Consider the following 23,613-nt stretch of genomic DNA (forward strand, 5'->3'; position numbering starts at 1 on the left):
TGCATATAGTCAATGAGGCTTGAATACGAATACAAGTCAAGCTTTTGGCAAAACCTGCAATATCTCTGGAATAGTTATTCGGGTATTTACATGCGAATTGGAACACTTTAACCACTATTTAAGTCTAGCTGCCGAAATCAGCCGCAGGATGCTTGCTTTGTGATGCAAATCTGACAACTCTTTGTCATGACACCCCTACCGCCGCCATCTGAGTCCTGCCAAAGCCTGCTTTCGTCCTGTTTGGTGACAGGCCACAAACACAAACAAAAGTCAATGCTCGCAGCTATTAGGAAAACAACAACATGGCCAGAATCAACATGGTCCACCCCAACACCGCCCCTTGGCATCCTTGCAATAGTGAAGCAAGTTTTTGCCAAATGAAGGATGAACACAATGACAGAGACTGCTGGCTGCCCTGTCGTCCAGGTGTGTCCCTCCCACCCACAAGCAGAAAAAACACCTTGCATAATTTATATGCTTTTCCATTTGCAGCCAGGAGTGGATTAGCGGAGGAAAAGGCGAGGAAAACTGCTCTGGTCCATGGCCTGCGACATTTGCATTTCCACGCAGTTTTAACACGCTCATGAGCAGCAAACGCGGAAAAGCTGGAAAATCTGCCGGAAAGAAGGTTGGGGGAACTCATTTCCATCTGGCCTGCGGTCGAGCGACTACTAATGAGTGCAACTAAAGTCCGCTAGTCCTGGGTCTTTAGCCAAGTTAATTTCGGGCATTAGGCAAATTAATTCATAGAAAATGTGAAGGGAGGAGTTTCATATGCTTATTAAAAGCTCAAAGGATTAATCAGAGAGTCAAGATCAGAGGGGGGTAATTAATAGTTTCTTATTTCCTTTGCCTTGTTGTAATTAATTTTCAAATTCTGTAGAATTTTCTAAAAATACACCAGAAACACCTTTAACCTTGAACTTTTCACACTCAAACACCCAATCTCAACTTGTCTCTGGCACTTGAAGTATAAGTCACACAATAAGCCATGAGCACACTCAGCCTTCCTTAACGGCAAATAAAACTTTCTTTTGTAAGGACACTCGAGGTATCCGGTGCTCATGTGTGTGCCTGAGTACTGTGTCCTGTGACCTAGGCAAACATTTCAATTAGTTCGGTCCTGGCGAGGCAACAACAAATTTCAAATTGTTTTGTCAGCCGGAGCCAAACTTGATAAATGCCAAAGTGTCGAAAGTGTTTTGCCGTCGCATCGGCCTGACGTTGAAAGCATTTAAAACACGATTTTCACATTTACTTTTCAATTTTGCATTGTTATCGCTTTCGTTGCTCCCTACCAGTTGAGTTTCGCTTTCTACACTGAAAAAATAATATTAAATTAATATTATTTATTTTATTATTGGTGTAACATTTAGGTTAATTAATAAATTGATTTTAAGCTGGGGAGAAGTTATACTTTCAGGCCCCCCAACATGATGTTTATTTTACCTTTTATAATTTTAAGTATTTGATTTAAAGTACCTTTATTTCCTCACCGTGTACATCTCTGGTTTGCCGACCTACTTGTCTGACAATGGCGACATATTGCGGAGAAGCGTCTAGGCCAGCCAAGAATTGAATCACACTCTATGGGGCCTCAGATTCGATTAAGTTAAATCGAATTTTTTGGTTTTGGCTTTGGTTTTGGTTTGTGCCGATAAAAACATCAACTGGAGGGTGAAATGCAGGCGAAAAAGAATTGGGAAGCCGAGTGCCTGGCATCCTTGCCGCTGGCCAAGTTTCCCTCTTGCTCCTTTCGAGCATAAACAAGATTTATATCGGCAATAAAATATTTCACGCTCCAGCGAAACTCAACTAAGAGCACACCTCCATAAAGTGCGAGGGTGGTTAGAGTCACCTGCCAGCCAGGACTCTTCAGGATTCCAAAGCCAACTCGCCTCAAACTTGTCTCGTTTTTGAGGAATGTTCTCCGGGAAGAGTGGCTGTGGCTTCATCAAAGGACTGCAGATAATTTGTCATGCCAATACAAATTCCTGTGGCAGACGCTGAAAGAGCTGGCTAAGCTGAAAACGTGGCTAATGGGGTGATTATAAGTGTTAGTTGGAAAATGTCGCTAATTGAAAGAGACAGGGCTTTGTTTGTATTCTAGAAAATGTAGGAGAAGGTATTTTAAGTTGTTAAGTTGAAGCTTATATTTTAATTAAAATTATACATCAATTATTAACAGTTTAAAGTTAATGTTTACTTTGTACAAACAAAAACTCGTATCGTATAAGACTTTAAAAGACATAAAGTAAGTGCAAATGGTGGCGGTGAAAGGCGTTCTGATTTATGTCTAATGGAATATGTATATTTAAGTATGTTTTACAGAGTTGACAACTCCATAATCATATATGTACAAAGGGTAATTTTAGGCTTTGCCTGCGGACTACTCTTAGTCCTGGATCTTCGGCATCCACCCAGCTCTCAGCTGCCAGGGGCTCCTCCTGCTCCACCGGTGACTTGGCTTGTTAGAGCTTTTGTTATTGTTATCAGGCAAATAGGCTGACTTATAGCCCGCCTCCTGTTCCTTTGTGTCCTGTTGCGTTGTCTGTTGCATGTACAAACAATTTAATGCCCAGGATAACAAGGCTCCGCCAGCAGACGAGCACACGAGCACACATCGGCACGCAGCGAGTCACATGCCTGAGAGCACCTTGAGGCCAGGACGGGGGAAACAGGACATTGTTGAGCAGGACATGCTGGCGGATAACCCCTCGCAGCTCTGTGCGTGTAAATCTGTTTTAGCCCCATAAAATGCGAGCTCGAATGCAATTTCTGTCATTTTTAATGGTTTTATAAGTTCCACCAAGTCATGTCCAACTACTACTTACACCGTGCACAAGTATTCACACTCGAAGAAAAAGAAAGAAAATTTTCATTCAGTCATAGGTATCTGTTGGATTTTTTCATGATATTTGATAAATGTGTAAGCTAGTTGCAAACTCATATTGTTGGTTAAATTGAAGAAATCACTTGAGTAACCAAGAGACCAACAACTAATAATACTTTAAATTGATTCCAGAAGCTTTAGAACTTGATTCTTTATCTTCATTTTAAATTTGAACAACAAAGGAATTTAACAATCGCAAAAACATATCTGTAAATGCTAATAAAAACAAAGGTTTTATTTCTAGGAATGTAAAAAAGTCCGCTGATGTTCTTTTTATGTCATCATTTACCAACACAAAGTTGAGCTATTATTTGTTCACCTGTATAGTGCGACTGTGTGTACGAGTGTACCACCTGCAGCTGTGGACCACTCCAGGTTGTTATCATTATGGCGCCGCTTGTTGGTTATTTGCTCGACTTTGCCACCGTGACTGCTCTTATTCCGGTTATTCCTCCTGTTTTCGAGCTTAATACCAGCCAGGTATTAAGTTTGTTTACTCGTTTAATGACTCAACTGAACAACTGGACGACACTGACTGCATCCAGACTCCGTTGCTGTTGTCCTGGTAATGGCAATTAGTGAATCATTTGTGCCACAGGTTACTGGGTTTTACTCTTATTAGTCCCTGTTAATTGCTCACATCACAGAGTATTTGTGGCTCTTATGTGAGTCCTGGAGTCCTGTGGTCCTGTAGTCCTGAAGAGAGTGCATCACGACTTATCTGACCGGCATTTTATGTGCACGAAATGCCAAATTAATGGCCTTACCTGTGGCACTTTCAATAAGTTTTTCCTCTTGGCCAAATTGAGGTGGGCTAATGGCCAATCAAGTAAGTGGGAAGCACAAATTATGGCTAAGGATCTTAATGAGCTAATTAAAAATTAAGATTTTATGCGAGGGAGATACTCTCTGAGGTAAATACATGGTAAGGGTTATTTTCTTTGTTTCCAGTAATATTTAAATTTATTTAACTTGATTTTCTTTCCCTAATAATATCCTAAAATAACGTAACAGTAAAATATACGAAAAAATATTACATAATTTTCCCATTAAATTTATGTTAATTATTTAAGAACTTTTCATTGATATGCGACTTTAAAAATAAAACAGTGACGTTTATTTTTAGTGTAAGTAGGAAGTAAATGCTGGAGCCGGTCCAACTCCTCCGGCTCTCTCTTTGCAATTCCTTCTTTTTTCAAGGCGCATGCTCACCTCGGAAAAATCGCCTGCTTCTCGGATGCTGTGCTCGGGAAAAGCTTCCTTGTCCTAGGCAGACCAAACTGGATTGGGAAAAGGCAAACATGTCGTCCTGCGGCAAAGGACCTGGGCCAACTCCTACGCTGTTGAAACGGCGCCCGGCTTGAAAACTATGCAGAGTTATTAAATGCTATGCGAAAAGTTTAATTGAAAAACGCAGCCGCGAAACCCGCGGGAGCTGCCAAGGCAGACCATTCCGGGGAAATGGCCGGGGTATTCGGGCCAAAATTGAATGTCGTTAAATGCGAGCAATTGGAGGCAATTTAGCGATTTTGAACCGTGGCCAAATTTGCATAAATGTATTTAGTACTTAAGTTCATCCCTTGCCAGTCATGCATAAGAGCTTACTCGGCCGTGCAGAGGCAAGTACATATTGGACCTGACCACAGACACTAGCCTTGTGTACTGGGAAGGGATATGAGGGGAATTAAAGCGGTTATAATTTAGATCTGATTTCGACTGGCCTTGTAGCAACCAGCCATTAACAAGCAAGTCGCTAATATTACTTATACGCCCCCCGCTGCGCAATGTTACGTATACACGTACCTTTGGCAAGACGTAAATGCCATTGCCAGAGATAGAGGCGGGCTTATTCCGAGGGTAAAATATATGCACGTTTCACTATAGTCTCTACCTGTTTCCACCTGCCTCAGCCCGTCAGGACGCTGCCGTTGACAACTTCGGTGACAGTTTGCCGAGTCGTTTGGCGACTCCCCGTCCTGCCGTCTTCGGGCGCGACTTTTGCTTTCTGTGTTATTCTCTTTCTGCCACTCGAATGCCCCCGCGGCATTGCGCATATTTCCATCTTAAGTATTTTTATAGCTAATGGCCCTTTTAGCTTAATATCAACACACAAGTGACGCCGCTCGGAGCATTTTCAAGCGAAACATACACGGGGCAGACATGGGCAGGCCTGGTTTGAGGACCGGGAGAATTTTTAAATTTTTATGCGTTTTCATAACGATTTTTATGCCTTGCTCAGGCTGGGTCTCCATTCCACCGATGAAGAGGGGGTGTGTGAGGAAGGGGTCGTTTCCTGTGCCAACGCCACCTGTTATCAATTGATTTTTGTGTGCCTGCCAATTGCCAGAGAGATGCGTGACACACAGGGAAAATGAAACAGCAAAATAATTCAGGGGATACCGAAGGGAGAGCACAACTTTAAGGATATTGCTTCTTTCTACTTTGTTTTTTTTTTTTTGGGCAGCAAACAGCACTTCCCATTTTCCATTTCCCACCTAGGCAGCTCAAAAGTTCAGGCAGAGCAGGAACAACAGACCGAACAAGTTGCACAGTTGTTGATTGACATGCCAGTCGTCGTGCTGAGTACGACTGCTGCTGCTGGCCCCAGTGCCATTGCCCTCGTACCACACTGCGTATACATTATCTATGCGCTGGCATGCAGCATAAGCACACAAAGCCCCGACCCTGTGACAGTGTGTGTCTGTGCAGAGCCGAAAATGGTTATTGTTATGTCGAGTTCCACACACAGGATGTCCCAACAGCTGCCGGCTGGTAAGCTGGGTTGACTCCGACCTTTGACACCGCACGTTGGAGGCAGAGGCAGGCATTCAGTTCGATTTTTCCTTTGCAGCTTGACCCTTGGGCCATCCCAATTAGTTAGAGTTCCATGGAGCTGACCAATTAAATTCCTAGTTCGGGCTGCTAATTTTCCAGCCATTACTCATCCGCCGTGTATCCCGCTGCTCTGATATGTAATGCAAAACAAATTGCCAGTCAAGTTAGCGCCCTTTCGCCCATTTCTCCCCCAAAACTTTTACCCCTAAGTACGCTATGATGCACTTTTTGCAGCTGCAACTATTTTGCATATTTTTACAATTTTCACGCTGATAAAAGTGCTTCGCTTGCTGGTTGTCCGGGCTTCTGCTGTTGTTTTTCCACCCTGCGTTACTGCGAATTGATTTAATGACTTAAACGGTTTTAGTTTAAATTATTTAATTGTTTCTGTTAAGCTCTCTGTTCCTGCCACCGCTGCAGTGCAGTTTAATTGAATTAAATAATTTAGCGGTTGGTGGTTTTTTCTCTGCAGCAAAGCACTCAGCGATTTTCTATGGAAAGCGGAAGCACAGGGCCTGGAATCTGTGAAATAAAGTGTACAACTTGTGGGTGGCGGAACTATTTGAGGGCAGACAGGAAATGTAATTACAGGTTGATCAACAAACAATTAAACTACAAAAAAATGTGGCCTTTAAAAAGGGTTTCTTCTGTTTTGGTTCAGTTTATATATTATTCTTAAACATCCACTCGAACGTCAATTAGGTTGATCACACATGACGGTTTAAATTACTCGAAAGTCAATCAATTAAACTGCTTAGCAGATATGCAGAATAAAATCTGAAAAAAGTTAAATTTAAAGTTCGATCATGGGGAAATGTCAAAACTGTCAAAGTTCAAATGGGGCGTGAAAGGGCGTAAAGCTGTCAGTCTTTTTTTTGAACGCACAAACACGTACTCCCCCAGAATGTCCATATATATATTTGATCATAATTATGGGCGGCGCCTGACGGGGAACAGATGCATTAAAGCTGCTTAGCCCGGGCCGTGACCGTACATCCCTAAATACGCTTTAAATTTCATTTTTATTATCGTAAATGTTTTCTGGGTCCTTTTCGAGGCGTTCGGGTTGGGCCGAAGTTATCACAGATGCGCAGCCATTTGCAAAAAGCGACAAACTTTCACACACACACACACACACCGCCACAGGCACACTCGCATATCCTGCGTATGAGTTTCGGGTTTTATGGCTTTTTGCTGTTAGCCGTGGCATGTTGCCTGCTGCCTGTTTGTCTGTTTGTTGCCTCTTGTTGGTTAATTTACATTTTCTTGGTAATTAAAATGTGTCTTTACAGCACCCCGTGCCATCGGGTAGAGTTGGAGGGGGCCCAGTCATTTACATAATTATGTGTGGCAATTTCCAAGATTTTTCTGCCACAACCATTCAAGTTGGCGCAATTATTGGGTGTGCGAGTGTGTTGAATATATGTGTATAAATTTACAACAAATGCTCTTTATTCGCAAATTGTTTACAATTTTTCTTCGCTGGTCTTAATTGTTGCGGGGAATGACATTAGCATATTATGAGATAATTTGGCTCGACTTCATGGTTATTTTATGGAAGACTCTAATTGAAGATTAGTATGATTTTATTCAACATTTTCTTGTTGTTTTGCAATTAAGAAAAGTCTGCTGGCTGCTTGAATGCTTAACTCAATCAAGGAATATTAATTATAATAAATATTCCACTGATTAAAATTAGTGCGAAACCAGTAACAGAATGTCAGGATGCGTAAATTATGGAGTTCTCTGCTCTTCGCCCTGGCTGTCAATTGTTTTGCTTTAATTTATGCGAGGGAGATGCCTCGATAAATTTTACATTGTGCGAAATTAATATTTATGATTGCTGGAAATGCAATTAATATGATAAAAGGTTACGTAATTAAACGAAATTCACTAGCTGGGCATTAGTACTTCAAGCTGCCGAGTATTCAATTTTAATTGGATTTTTACCGAACCATATACAAGGCCTAATTTTAGCTAATTAAAAGAGTGGCAGCAGCAATACATTTTAAATTTAATAAATAGGTTGGTCCTGCAGACCCATTTCTGAGAGGGCTTCAATAAAATAACAAATGAAATCATTACACAGCACGCGCGATCTCAAGGATTTGGGCAAATAAAAAGATGGCCGGCATTCGAAGCGTGTCCGCAGTCAATGGGCAACAACATAAGTCAACACTAATGCCGGCAAATAATGGAAAGAAATGGCCGGCGACTGCTAACTGCTCCTGGCCGAAAACAAAGGACCAGCCTTCGAGCCGGAAGTGAGCTGCCCTCGCCTCCTGACTGGCACCGTGGAGTGGCCTTAGAGGCGCTTAGCAGCCACGTTCCAAGTAATCCGCGTGCCGGCCTGGAGACCGGAATCTATTTGGGAAAACCCAAGGAAACGGAGGAAATTCCCAGCTCTAATTATTGACAGCAACAGGGGGATGAGCATGGTGGTGGGTGTCAGGGCAGAGCTGCTCACTGAAACAATTAGGAGAGTCGAGCGAAGATTGTAAAGTTCTGCCCTCAGGATGGCCGTCTTATTCAGCTTCCTTATTTTCAGCTTCTGTGTTTCTATTTGCCGTCACGTTGTTGTTCTCAATACTTTGAGCTATGTGCCTAATTAAATGGTTCGGGATTTTGTGCTTTCTGTCCGACTTTCGATGTGTTGGACGCCTCGCACTTCGACAATTTTTAATTTTTTGCAAATCATTTTTTATGCAGATGGCCAGATCCTTGGGGGGAACCAAGGAACTCCTTGGAGAGCAATTAGAAAATGTTTGGCGGGCTTTTCTCTTCGCTTCCTTGCCTTTTCTTTTGTCATCGGAAAAGTTTCCGTCCCTAGAAAAAAATTAATGTCTAAGAATTAATTTAAAAGTTGAAGCCGTCTCATGAATTTCATTCGGATTTAATGATCACATTAGGCAGCACAGCCAGGAAATAGGACCAGGAAGTACATATCCCTTTCAATAGAAAACGTTATAAAGACTTTAAAGAGCATTTCCCTTTTGCTATTTTACAAATGTCAGAAGTCAAAAGTCTGGTTCATAGACGCCTGCAGGCCACATTTGAATTCGTAATAAATTAATACTGAAAATTCCATTGACCAAGTTTCAAGAGGACGGCAAGGAAGGGAAAGAATACGAGTATTAGGCAGCCAATTAAATGAGAATTGCCTCGGGCTGCAATGGAAAAGTTGCGAAAACGGAAAATTGTTTAGAGTTAGAGAAACGGAAATCTAATTATGAACAAAGGAGACGCAAATGGACAGCCAATTTGTGTGCGCACACACTTCTTGCTTTATTTAACCTGAAAGCGCCCCGAGTCCGGCTTCGATATTCTACTTTTTCTTATTTTTTTTCCACCCCCCCCTACCCTACCCTGTTGGCTCTTTGTTTCCTTCTCGCTGTCAAGTTAATGCAAAATGAAATATTTTTTATTTTTTATTGAAAGTCTCCCTCCTTCCTACACATCAAAGGACGACTGGGCGGAAAGATTGAGCCAAGCTGTTCGCGGAAGGAAAATTCGTTTGTCGATAAAGCTTAGTGCGAGAAAATGAATGGCGAAGAGCCATAATTTCGCATTCGAGCGAAACTAATTTCGAATTCAGCACACACGGCTAAGCAAGTCACAGGGTTTTACTAAAGAGATATTCGACTTTTGAATACCTCTAAAGAGGGGACAATCCAGTGGTTTATTCTAAATATAAAAATTATAGATATATTTAAGCAAAACATCAGCCAACTTGTTGATTATCGATAAGTAAAGTTTGAAATAAACCTAGTTTGCAAAGGCATAGCATATGTTATTACCTAGTCCAGCATCTTTTGACCTTTAGCTTGTTGCTTTGCCTCATGACCGCAAGAATTGAACCCAACTCCCGACTAGGCCAGCAGCAGTGCGTGTCTTTAAAGCCTGTCCCACAGACCAGGGACTTAGACCAAACTTTTCGGGTGTAAGTGGCCGTTGGGGTATGAAATATGCACAGGCCACAAGTGCAGGCTCTGCCCGTTTTTCCAAGTCAAAGTTCCCGGCTGAGTTTTGGGCGCTGAGCCCACGCTTAGGCTGCTTATTAAATGTCCCTGGAAGGACGAAGGTGGCAACCAAACACCTTGGCCACGCCCCGTTTTACGGCCTCTACGTGGGCCGGGCATTGAGCAGGCTTTTATTGGGCCACGGCCAGGGGTCGCGGGGGCAACACACGGAAAGTAAAAAGGATTCCCACGGCGAAAGGAGCTTTGCCAGAAGTTGATTTTGTCTGCTTGTCGGCCCTCCGGAATTTCTATTTGTTTCGCAACGAAAGTGAAAGCTATTGGGACGGAGAGCGAGAGGGTTAGGGCGAAAATGGCAGAATAAAACCAATTGAAAAATTTATTTGCTTTCATAAATGAAATTGAAAATGATTTTCCTGGGTCTGAGTTGGGTACGATTTTTCGTTATCGTTTTTGCTCTCATTTTTCCCCACACGCTCCACTGGCCCCGATATTTGCAGTGCGGCAATTTAATTGGTGGCCCGCAGTGGCGATATGTGAAATATTTATGGTGGTGGCGGTGGCTGCTGTTAATGGAAACTGAATGGGAGCTGCCTGGGCACTCGTATTTTCATTAGCACTTGGAAAATATCCAAGGACTTGGCAGGATATTTGAAACTCATTTCGGCAATCACTAAATGTTACTTATTTTAGCTTATTGTGTTTGATTTCGATATATATTTAAGTTGCTTAAGTATAAGTCTTCATATTCTTTTTTTAAACTTGAGAAGGGACTAGCAAAGCTCAATTACCCTCCAAGGCCAGGCCCAGATTACTTGTTATCATAGATTATTTTGTTGTAACCTCTAGGTTACCTAGATAATCCCGCCAGCTAATGTGACAAATGTATATATTTCCTGGAAACTCTTGCCTGCTTTCATCCCAAATAATTTCCAAGAAGCGGTAATGATATTATAAACAATACTTAACAATGGAAACACCTGCGCAACTCACTTACCTCCAGCCCGCTGCTGCCTTCCTGCCTGCCCTTCGATTTTTATCCCATTATGCTGGGAATTTTCTCTTTCGCTGGCTTTGACTTTAAAAACCATAGTCAATGCCCTCCGACAGCCTTCAACATCAATTCTCGAAGCGAAACATAAAACTTTTCCCTATGAATGAGGATGGCCGAGAGGAGGCGGGTGTGCGTAATGAGGGTGGGAGGTGGCCTTAACCAACAACCGATATCAGTATAATATAACAACATAACTTTCTGAACTTTATGAGCGCCGATTGCTGTTGTCATTTCACTTGCTGCCGTTAATGTTGCTCCTTGTTGTGGTTGCTGCCGCCGCCGCCGCTGCTGCTGCTGCTGCTGCCGCCTTTCTTCCTGCGGCAAAAGTTGAAGAAGTTTCGAGAGCGCGGTTTCTGCAAAACTTTTGTCTTTTGATTTTGATTTTGCCTGGCAAAAGTCCTGTGCACAGCGACTTGAAGAGTTTTCCGTTTTCTTTTCACTGAAAAGTTGATGACGATTTGTTGTGGTTCCCCCTTGTTGACACTGCGGTTGGGTTTTGGCCCTGTATCCATGGCTATCGATTTACAGCTAATTAAAATGAAAATTTCGCATCAAATATCCTTGCCTGCACCTGTAATTAATCACATTTGCATGCGGCTTGGGTTACCCTCATTGCGTCAGGGTGTCCTCATGTCGGCAGATGGAACAACGGCCGCATTTCCATGCGGATTTTTCGCCGACAGTTGCGCTGAAATCCAATGCCGCACACAGGCGGGCGGTACCGAGTTCCATATGGCTCATTGCGCGATTTGATTGATCCAACTGGTGACACCACCTCCCGGTGGCTGCGACGACTGGGGAAAACGGGAAAAGCCACTTGCCCCAGCTGTGTCGTGCATTTGTCTAAAATGTCAAATATAAATATTTGCTCGGTCCGTGTTTGCGTTTCGTTTTCGGGTTTCTAATAAACATTGCGCTTTGTGAGCGGTAACGTAATGGCGCCGATAAATCGGGGGAGCGGTGGGCGTGTCACGATTGTATATATTTGCACAGAGACAACAAGGACTCGGGATTTTGTACTGACGGTCGCTGTTGCTGCTACTGCTGCTGTTTGCACTCTGGCCCGAAATGTTTTGGGTTTCCATTAATTACATTGTCAATAGATTTCAATTCGTGTGGGCGTGTGCATGTATGTGGCGTTCTTTGTTTAGTTAATCAACTGTGTGGGTGGCCAACAATTGATAGGGGTCTTGAGATGGTCCTGAACTAGTCGAACAAACAGTTAATTTCCATCACAAAAGACCGGGTCTACAATGGTTTCTTGAGATAAAAGCTGATTATGAAAGGATTTCGAAATTGGGAATGACAATAGTGATATATCGATAAATAATATAATAATAAATAGCGATAAATTCCATATTTTGTAAAGGCTTATACCAATTTACCAATAAATTCAACTTTCTATGTGGAAATCTTTCACTACAAACCCCAGTAAAACATTTCACAGCGATCTCTCTCTCTCTCTCATCTTGGTGCCTCTTGTCTTTGGCCTGGGAGTTGAAAGGACCTTCAAGTGTACTCGAGCTTGTCGAGCACAAGCAGTTAATTCCAATCACAAAGGGCCTGGTCAACCGTAGCCTGCCTCGATTAAGTGCTAGGCTCAGTAGCTTATGGTGGGGGATGGACTACATTTATTCTTGGAATTGCCAAATTTAGTAATCCCCAAAGAGAACCCTTTTTCGGTTACCCAGCTAATTGTGAGAGTGCATGTTATGCCATTGATTTTCCCAGCAAATAAATAAATAAATATTTTTGACTTTGCTGCTGTCGTAAAACAAGGAGAGCGCACCACGCAGCCAGCCGTGCGTATACGTAATGCCCTCATAAATGCAATCCCAAAACTCCCGCCGGGAAATAAACATGGCGAGGCACTCACGCTGACAAATCCCTCAAAAAACCAACTTAAGCTGGCACAAACACACTTGCACATGCACACAAAAACATAGCCAGTGGAGACCAAAAAAAGGAGGGAAACAGGGCGGCAGATACATTATCGTATCAATGGCTTATTGGAAGAACAGGCAACTCGACTAAATCCCCGTATAAAACACCCTCTGCCACTCCCGAAATGTCTCCCCCGCCCGTTCCTTTGGGTTTGAGTACGTGTTCAAATTGAAACCCAATGCCAGCCCATTGGCAGGCTCGGTGAATCCGCCTTTACTGAGTGCCTGCCTGCCTGCCTGGCAATGTTGCTGTGATTCAGTGGCTGTCAACCTGTGTAATTAATGAATAATAATGTCGCAATGAAATGTGGTCTGGAGATGGACTGGCAAACAATTTAGGATTAAAAACCCGAATCGAAAAGGAATATATGATTTTTTCTAATTGTTTTTATACAAGATTTTTGTGGTAAAATATTATAATATTAATATAAATTAAATAATATCTTATTTTTATATTAGTTTTTCCTTTAATTTCGAGTTTATATCTTGTTTTAATAGACTTGTTTTATTTATTAATATTTTTTATATAGAGAATTCAAACCCCGAACTACTCTAACAATGACAAACCTACAAATTGCGTGCAAATTTTCTAGTGCCAAATTATCTCTCGAAACAGGCCATTTATGCGGCTGATGGGCCGGTTAAAGCTGACATAAAGGGAGAAAAGAGCCACTCTGTGTGACCGAAATGGTCTGCGGCTCATGAACTGTGAATGCCCTGACCCGAAGACCCCCGCTGACCGCAGTGACCAGTGAAAATGGAGTCGCGTCTAATGAACAGGGATGTACAATTTGGGAATATGCAGAGCTGGCTCCTCCCCCACCCCGGCGAAATGGATTTCGGCGGCATTAAAAATCAGTTTAGGTCAGCCAGAATGTGAAGGCGTAATAGCGAATCAATAAAGCCCCAGCCGAGTGGGGTCAATGTGTGAATGTGGCATTACCCAGCTTCCATAACGGACGCCTCGCATGGGGTCGAGACAGCCGAGTGTTTGTGGTCGACTGCTAGTTGGCTTTTCGACCAACAATTGCAATGGAGATTAAAGCGCTAAACTTTCATTAACATTTAAATTTAGCGTTTGTACCCTAGATAAAATCCGTCTCACTCCAATTAGATCCAACTATTTACATTAGGTTTCAGTGTCGATTCCTAGTCGTTGACTGCTGTTCGAAGATGAAGAACCTCACCCAATTTAAGCTCCTTTTTATTTTCTTTGCTGTGATTGCATTTCTGGACATCTCATATGGAGGTATTAGATACTTTACAATGTAAACACTTTTCAGAATGCTTTTCCTTACAGGAAAATGCGATAGCCCCAGCTCTACACGAGGCCCTTGCAAACGTCGCTTACATAGATGGACTTATAGCGCAAAATTAAATTATTGCTCTTTTTTTGTTTATGGTGGCTGCCCCGACACAGAAAACATATTCAAAACAAGGGGAGAATGCTACTCTGCTTGTGTACGCAAGAGTTTAGAAGAAAAAAGCTAAAATAACAATAAAAATCTTTTTAGACTTGACTACTCCAAAGTATGACTTTTTGAAGCGCTAAGCTTTAAATTAAATTTAAATTTAGCGAGCAATTAGAAGCGTTTATCCATTGCAAAACTTTCCCTAATCATATCCGTCGCACTCTAATTAGTTCCAACTAGTTTTTCCATTAAGTTTCAGTGTCAAATCCTAGTCGTTGACTGCTGTTCGAAGATGAAAAACCTCACCCAATTTAAGCTCTTTTTTATTTTCTTTGCTGTGATTGCAATTCTGGACATCGCATATGGAGGTATTACATACTTGGCAATGTAAACACTTTTCAAAATATTTTTTCCAACAGGACCATGCGATGACCCCACCTCTGAAACAGGCTCTTGCACTGGTCACATACATAGTTATACTTACAGCCCAATATTTAAAAAATGTTTTTTTTTTGTTTTTGGCGGCTGCAGGGCCACAAGAAACATATTCCCAACACTCGAAAAATGCGAATCTACTTGTCTACCCAAGAATACAGCTAAACAAGAAAATAAACTAACTTCAGCACGCCGAAGTTTATATAAATATAAATATCGAAACCGATTTGCAAGGGTATAAATTGGTTTTGATATTTATATTATAAATTATAATGCTGAAAACACACACAGAACAGAGTTTAATTACATTTAACCTATACTTATTATGTTTACAGTTTGACAGTTACTGTTTTACATTCCCAGCGTTACATTTTCTCTACATTAACCGAACGCTTCAATGTCAGCTATATGATATAGTTGTCCGAAGTTATAAATTTTTTCCTATTAATTTCCTGATCGTTCCTATGGCAGCTATATGATATAGTCGTCGGATTTTCCTAAAATTAAAATCGATATTCCAAAATGATACAAAATGGCCAAATCTCAAATATGATTCAAAAATCTTGAAAAACAGCCAAATTATAATTTTTTTTCCAAAATTTTATCGAACATTTGTATGGTAGCTATATGATATAGTCATCCGATTCGGCCCGTTCCGACATATATAGAAGTATATAGAAGACTATATGCAAAGTTTCATTCAGGTAGCTTTAAAACTGAGGGACTACTTTGCATAGAAACGGACAAACGGACCGATGGACAGACGGACATGGCTAGATCGACTCGGCTGTTGATACTGATTAAGAATATATATACTTTATAGGGTCGGAAAGGTCTCCTTCACTGCGTTGCAAACATCTGACTGAAATTATAATACCCTGAAAGGGTATAAAAATCTGTTTAGACTTGACTACTCCACAGTATGACTTTTTTCTACCAATGCTTTCAATAGCGATTGAAGCGCTAAGCTTTAAATTAAATTTAAATTTAGCGAGCAATTAGAAGCGTTTATCCATTGCAAAACTTTCCCTAATCATATCCGTCTTACCCCAATTAGTTCCAACTAGTTTTTCCATTAAGTTTCAGTGTCAAATCCTAGTCGTTGACTGCTGTTCGAAGATGAAGAACCTCACCCAATTCAATCTCTTTTATATTTTCTTTGCTGTGATTGCATTTCTGGACATCTCATATGGAGGTATTAGATACCTTACAAAGTGCAGGGCACTCACTTCTGAATCAGGCCCTTGCGTTGCTCACCATCATAGATATACTTATAACTCACTACTCAAGAATTGTTTGTTTTTTGTTTATGGCGGCTGCGGGGCCACAAAAAACATATTCAAAACATATGAAGAATGCATCTCTGCTTGTGTACCCAAGGAATAGCTGAAAAAAGCTAAAAAAACAATAAAAATCTGTTTCGACTTGACTACTCCGAAGTATGACTTGTTTCCAGAGTTGCAGAACAGTCTCTTTGCAGGAGTGCGAATTCTCGTGCGTGGGTCTAAGTGAAATCATCGTCTCTCAATCGTTGTAATTTCTGTCAACACTAAACCAAGTTCAAAGAGATCAAAATGAAATTAAGGTACAGTTTATGCATTGTCCTGCTGTTATTTGTGGCCGGGCTGTGGGCTTGCGATGCACGTAAGTTGGTTAGCGACGGGGATCATCGTCGGAGTTAATGTCTGGAGTTAATCCCCTAGAGAACTGCTATGACGAGCCCAGCCAAACAGGTCCCTGCAAGGCCGCCTTCCCATCGTGGCGCTTCATCAGGGAACGGTGGGTGTGCGAGCCCTTCGTGTACGGCGGCTGCCGGGCAACGGAAAATATTTTCGATGACGAGGAGGAGTGCAGGCAGCTCTGCCTGCGCTGAGGTCAAAATTTCGAAAAAAACAAACACATTCATTGCCCACCGATGATGGCGGCCAAAATAAAAGTTTTCAGCTGGCGGAAAGTTTCAAAGCCCCGTCGCTCGGGCCGCTCTGAAAATATGATTTGTCTGCAAAGTTGAAATAGATTTCCAAACAATTTTCGTGGCCCTGCGCCATGCAAATGAACTGCAGTCCAGTTTTGATTTATGCTGATGAAAATTGAGTTTATGCGAAAACGATATTATATGTACTATAGTTGGGAATTGCTACTGGGGCACGTCGGGTGCGATAATAGGCTTCAAACCTGGCCATATCCCGGCTTTTCCCAGTTTGCATTTCATTTTATTTTTCCCATACATAGAGTGGGCCCGCGCTGCGTATACTTAATCCCACAAAGCCTAGCCGCGTCGGATCAACTGGAACCGCCACGTCACGCCCCGATCCGATCCGTTACTTTACGTTCCGCTCCGCCCCCACAATTGAATCCAATCAGTTCGTGGGCGTTGCCTGGCCTCACTTAATATGCAGGTCCCGGCACAAATTAAAGCCGGCAGTACAAGGCAACTACCACAAACTGTTATTGTGTGTTTGCGCGATGTCCGTTATTAGATTTTCCGACAACAGGCAGAGTTCACTTGTCGCCTACATAACAGGTTGGCATGGCGACAGCACTGTTTCCTGCTCCGCCTCTGCCTTCCCATTTCCGCTTCCATACAGCTCTCCCGATAGGGTGCGTATGTGTGAATTAAATTCATTAGAAATTTGCGCACCAGAGAGCGGGTGCTGATGTTTGCTCCATTATGACGGTGAAGCAGGTAAAGTTTCTTATATAAATATGGAAATTGCAAACTTGAGAAATATTTCTCCAATTAAAATACATATTTCCAATTAAATTCTATGGCTAGAAACGCATGTATAATAACTGGATTAATTGGGTCCAGATCCACGCCTGCCCACAGCCAGAATGATAGTCGATCGGTGTATGCTCCACACTGAAGTCGCATGAGAAGTCTACTCATAAAAGTCAAGGACAGCGCTTATTTAATTCCCAAAAAATACCCTTCTGCATTTCGTACACTTTAACCAATTTAAAGCAACAATTTATTCGGGTAATTTAATTATCTCACTCATTAGATTTGCCACCGAGGAAACCAATTTGTTTACTGCCAATCGCCTTGACTTCATTACAATGAAAGTCGAGAGGAGGAGAGCGGGAACTGCGGGCCTCAGTGTACACGAGCATGTCGAGAAAGTAAACAAAACGGCATTGATCCATTAACTGGGAGCCTTTTTGCCACAGAAACAGAAATTCAATCAATCAGTGCTCAGTTTCCCTGGGCTTTGTTTGTCCACACGTACATAGTGAGGGCAATGACGATGGAAAAACAACGTTAACCCGGAGAAAGGTTCATTGTGGTCAGAGGAGAATGTCGCCTGGCAACAATTAGCCTGGCTTTCTTCACTCGATTGTCTGCCATAAACTGCAGAGGTCGAGACTGCTGCCAGAATTAATTACTGCTCTTATTCCGCATACGACCCGTGGTACCGATTGCCATAATTGAGCGCCATCAAAGGCCAGAGAGCTGCTGAAGTAACTCTGCTTTGACACCGTATTAAGGCAACTGAGGGGAATCACTCCTTTGACCACTAATAGAATCTTTGACCTTAAATTTACCAAAGGTTTTGGAGAAGATATTGCGAGTAGAAATAACCATATTAGACAGAAATTAGTTTAAAAGAGAAATATAAGAGCGTGATTATTGGCTTGAGCTATACTTTATCACTAATTTGAATACATTAACTCAAAAATATTTGGTTAAACTATAGAAAAATGCCCTTAGTTTGTAGCTGAACCATCCTTTCTTCTAAAATACTAAACATCCTATATCTAGGAGGATTTTCATATTACTTCCCTTAAGCAATTGTTGGGCAATTTATTAATCCAATTATCGCGCAGACTGACACGTGATTGATTGGCCCCCGGGCAAGTTCAATGGCGATGTGAGAATATATTCACAATAAGCCATTAAGTCTTTGATTGATTTAACCCTAGATCCAGGAGAGAGACTTTCTGGCCAGCGACCGAGTTCAAAGGGGATCTAAATGGCGGGAAGTTTCGGGATTCAGTCTCCGCTCGAGCTCTAATTTCTTGCCCCGACCACGTCTGTGGCAGCTTTATGATATGTTCAAACATAAATCATGCATGAATGTGGCAGAAAAGCGATTTAAGTGGACTGGGAAGCGGAGACACGGGCATATACACAACTTTGTGCCAAAGTCCTACAAAAGAGAACAACAGGCGGCGGCAAATTGCCCAACAAATCAATCAAATACATCTGACAGAGCTGCTTGCTGGAGCCGGGTCCTGCTCCACAGGACATGTAAATGAAAGCGAGATGAAAACGAAAGCGAAGGCGAAAAGGGAAGAGCTCTGGGCTGTTATTAAAGTGGCTTGTTGAGCGCTTGTTCCGTTCCCTTTCATCCCATACCGGGCTGAGGACTGGTCTGAGGACCGGACATGATGGCCAATGATGCGGATCGATTATTTGGGCCCGAGAGCCAAAGTTTAAAGTCCTCAAGATGCCATCAAATTTTCATGCTCAAGCTCTCGCGAATAGGCCACAACATGAGCGGCATCGCTAATGAGCCAGCGGGACGAGGACACTCCCTTATGGTTTTGCTGATCGTAAAATATGGCCTTTAAAATTGATTCTGAAATATTACGTATACGCCGTATGTGCTTGAATTCTTTCTAGGCGAATTTCATATTCAGTGGCAAACATCATAATATTCTCGTTAATTTCATAGCTACTTTGCATTCGCCTCGGGCCCCAACATAAACATTAAAACAAATTATTCCAGCTCAAGTGAACTCAACTTCCAATCGACTTCATTATGCCACCTGCTCCACGAGAGCGGAGAGCCTCAAGATTCCGCCGGCTGCCGACTGCCGGTTGCCATACGCCAGTTGCCAGCTGCTCATCTGGTCCTGGATCTGCCTCGGCAGTCTCAACTTTAATTGCCAGGACTGGTTCCACCTTTCCGCCCGTTGTTTACTTTGCCTTTTGCAATTTTCCTCTCAACTTTTTCCACGGCCTTCGCCTCTTATTCGCTTATTTTGCCTCCAAATTAATTGTTGACATTTGCATCACAAAAAATATACAAGCAGAAATAAGAGTAAGAACAGAAAACACATCTCGCTGCTGGTCTGTGGACGGGTTGATCCATCCTTCTCCCAATTCTTTTTCTCCATTAATTAGGTAAACTTTTGTGCGAAATGGTATTTGTTTTGTTTGTATTCCAGTTGGTTAAGTGAGCGTTTGTTCAGCTTGATTGGTTGAAGGAAAGGCTGGCCATTCGTCCTCAATTGGGAGCAGATTGAGCCAGTAATTTTACTGAATTTATTATATGCAACTCTGGTTGCTTCCACGCTCAATGCCTAAGTTTCAAAGCTTTAAAACTGCCTTAAAGAGGACATATCCATTATAAATATTAAAATTAAATTACACAAGGGATTACCTTTGGAAAACTCCATCAATATGTGATGTGTTTTACCCATTGGATAATGATATTTCTTGTAAAAACCAATTTCAGCAAGCAAAAGATAAAATCAAAACCACAAAATTGCACAGCTTAGTAAAGCTTTCGTTGGGCACAGCTTCGGCATACAGAGCGTTTCATAGCTATAAAGTGTTATTGGAATTACAAAATTAAACACTCAAAAAGAAAAATTAACATATTTTTAATTAATCGTAAAGGTAAAATTAGCTCTTAAATTAAATACCTATAGTTAATGTTTAAAGATTTCATTTTAGGAAAGATGAGCTCTAAAATTTTAAAAACGTTTTATAGCTATGAACCGGAGTGTTTACGGGTATTTTAGGAACAACCAAATGGCGATATGTAAACATTTTATGTGCAAACTTTTTCACATCTCTCGGAAAACTGTGAGCATAAAAAATGAAACTGCATAGCGAACGACTTCCTTCCCGAACACGGACATGGACATGGTCGCACACAAAAACCTGTCGCCTCCCATTCAACTAACCGATCCAATCCCCAGGCCCTCGCCCACCGCATCATTCACCAAATGCATTACACAAATTGTTCGTTTATGGCAGGTCAAAGGCAGAACTTGAAGCGAAAACCGCACATAAAAACTATTAGGTTGGCCCTTTAGGAACCAGGCACCCGGTACCTGGCGGAGGCAAACAGTTTGCCTCCGTAGCCCGTAGTTCCTGTCCAAAGGTGGAACATCTGTCAGCGGAATTCGGGTATTCAGGCATCCAGGCATCCAGGCATTCGGGCGCGACATCCAGCAACATTTTTGGCAACATTCAGCGGCTCAGCGGTAGACTGTAAAAAGGTAGCTTTTCCTTGGACTACGACCAATATATACCTTCTAGGGTTATTCCCTGAAAAGGATAACTTAGCTTGCCAAGAGTGTAAGTAATAATGCATCGAGATTTCAATGCTGAAGGATATATCATTTGCAAATGTTCACTTTAGAGACAATGTAAAAACGTAAGTATATAGAAATATTACGTTATTATGGACAGCCCTTATGTCTGTACAGAGTCCTCCATATACCCTTGAATGCCACCAGCGAAGGGTGTAAAAAATCGCATCGAAAACTAGCTGACAAACATGTTCCACTCATTCGGAGAGACAGAAACAGGAACGGAGACACGGACATGGACATGGAGGCCCTCTCACTCACTCCCCCTAAACGGATTGACATTTCAATCTCTGTTGGAATTGGAATGCAATGGGTGCGACTCCAACGCCAAAACCCCCCCTTAAACTACCCCTTTTTCTCCTTGAGAGCAGCTTCGCCGTCTTATTTCGTGCATATTTCACAAATTGCATCCGTTTGTCGCATTTGGCAGCCATATTGCAAAGCTAAACAACTTCCGCACGACTGATTGTGAGTCAATTACAAAATTGCATTTCACCCCGTGGGGTTAGGGCCACCCTTGTCCTTGTCTACCCCTATTTTAGCTCTTAGTTTGGCTTGTTTGCAGCTGCATTCATTAGGCCAAAAGATGCTGGGCAACTTATTCGGGTGAAATTGGCCCTGCCAAAAATGGCTGCAAATGTGGAGCAACTTGCATCGTTTAGAGTTTTGGGAAAGTTGTGCCGAGGAGCTGCACAAGAGAGAACATAAAGGAAACCGTTAGCAAATTTGCTGTGAATACAACATTTGGTAAATGAATTGCTAAAGTATTTAACAAGGGCTTGTACTGCTTCTAAACCTAATTTCTAATATAATAATACGGATAATAATATATTATTTTACATTTTTATAGCTTGCATATCCCTTAAAAAGTTCTTAGCCGAATTTCAAATCAAACGTAAAGGGGTCACACGAACCTCAGCCAACGAACCATGAGTGGACCTCCCTTATCCTTATGGAAACCATTAGCAACATCAACTTGGAGTGACCCAAACTAGCCCAGGGATGGAATTGCTTGACCCTCTGGACTAAGCGAAGATTTGCGGCAGAGTCACGTAGAGCGAATAAATTTTGTATGACATTGCCGGCCAGGAGCTGCTGGGCTCCTGGATTTCTGGACTCCTTGGGAGCAGGAATAGGGAGTATGAGAGGCTGCCATCAAAGTAGCGCAAATTTGTAACGGTAATTTAGCCTGGGCGTCCACCGGATTTCAGTTTGGAAAGATGGCTCCGGGAGGGCCACACTAAGTAGCCAGGACCATATTTCACGCAACGACTACAAAACAGACATGACCACGCCCCAGTTGGTAAGCGATGTTGACCACCGCCCACTCAGGCAGTCCCCCATCCCGGGACCCCATCCATTAGATGCCAAATTGAATTAAATGTAAAAATCTTTTGCACGCAATTGAGAAATGGAAAAGTGCAAAATAAATTTATAGACATAAATATGAAAGGAGCGAAAGATGCCGGGGCGAGGCAGAAGAAGAGAGTACTTTTCAGGGCTTTTTACGACTTCCATAGAAATTAAAATGCCTTTTAATGCTGCCAGAATATAAATTAAATGGCCGCATTTCGTTGCCGTTTTATGTTTATTTCCTACCGTGTCCTGGGCCGCCGCCATTGGAGCTCCGCTCTGCGACCAAGTCTCTGGCTCGGCAGCGAAGCGATTTGCCGGTAAATTGAATTGGCATAAAGACAAACTGAAAGTTCTGCCCAATCCATGGAAAGTGTCTCAATTTGTGTACATGTACATCCCCGAAAACGTCGATCCAATACCCGCCGTCTGCTTTTATGGCTGCAGATTTATACTCGCATTGTCTGCAATTCGAGAGGAGTCAAAAACCGTGCGATTTGTCTTATAGTTCGCCCCGTCCCGAGTCCCGGGCGATTACTTTGTTGCCAATTGTTTATGCCATTTAAATTTGTTATGCCCATTTTATGTCTCTTTGCGGTTTTATGGCCAAACTTTTATTTATGTCTCTCTTTCGGTCACGCCAATTGCATTTGATTAGGTTTCTGTTGGCATGGCTGGAGCTGAGTTTACCGGATAGGGCAATGTTTACAGCGACTTAATTTCAAAAAGATATATACTTCAAACGATTAAACTGCCTTTTAATGGTCTTAAATTTGGGGATAAGGTAAATTGGATAGTCCCATTTCACCCACAATTTATACCCAGAATGCGAAACATCTCAAAATATCTATATTCTTTTCTTTCAAAATCAAAACCAGTCACTCATTGACAGTTTAGTCTCAATTATATTGAAATTCATCAGTCATATCTATGCCAAAAGGTCCTTTTGCGGTATGAACTCCATGGAAGGGTCTTCAACAAACCTTCCGAGCCCGGCTTTAACTCAAAGCTTGAATTCGCTTGCAACCTCCACGGTCGACCTGCGGAGTCCCAGTGACCGGTGGCCATACGAAGATGAAGAACCGCTTGTGCTGGAGGACTTAATGGCCTTCGAGAGCCGCCTGATAGAGCTGGGCTCCGAAAGCAGGTCCTGCAGCTTCCCCTGGGTCCCCTTAGTCGGAACGATATTCGCCTGCACAGCGATCAGTGCCTGCCACTGGATACCGAGGGTGCGCGATAGCCAGTCCATAGTGCTAAGGAGTCTGTCCGGACGCGGCGCCTTCACCTTGTCCCTGGCTACCCTCATCCTGACGGTCCTCTTTGGCGTGAGACACATCGTTTACAGCAAGCGTAATAGAGCAATAGAGCTCTCCCGCGACGC

The 23,613-nt window shown here is 42.4% G+C and overlaps 1 protein-coding gene and 1 long non-coding RNA gene across 2 annotated transcripts; both read left to right on the plus strand.

The window, feature by feature from the left end:
- The first annotated feature begins 13,825 nt into the window (after positions 1–13,825).
- LOC108082156 (uncharacterized) lies at positions 13,826–14,842 on the plus strand. The gene is made up of 3 exons (XR_001770978.3): positions 13,826–13,951; positions 14,003–14,482; positions 14,534–14,842. It is a non-coding gene; the product is annotated as an uncharacterized lncRNA (long non-coding RNA).
- A 786-nt stretch (positions 14,843–15,628) lies between these two features.
- On the plus strand, positions 15,629–16,614 carry LOC108082141 (trypsin inhibitor). The gene is made up of 2 exons (XM_017177444.3): positions 15,629–16,193; positions 16,253–16,614. Exons 1-2 carry the CDS (start codon positions 16,124–16,126, stop codon positions 16,420–16,422), a joined length of 240 nt encoding a protein of 79 aa, XP_017032933.1. The 5' UTR covers positions 15,629–16,123; the 3' UTR covers positions 16,423–16,614.
- Positions 16,615–23,613: the final 6,999 nt, after the last annotated feature.

The sequence above is a fragment of the Drosophila kikkawai genome, chromosome 2L (assembly GCF_030179895.1).
Source record: "Drosophila kikkawai strain 14028-0561.14 chromosome 2L, DkikHiC1v2, whole genome shotgun sequence".
NCBI classification, from domain to species: domain Eukaryota; kingdom Metazoa; phylum Arthropoda; class Insecta; order Diptera; family Drosophilidae; genus Drosophila; species Drosophila kikkawai.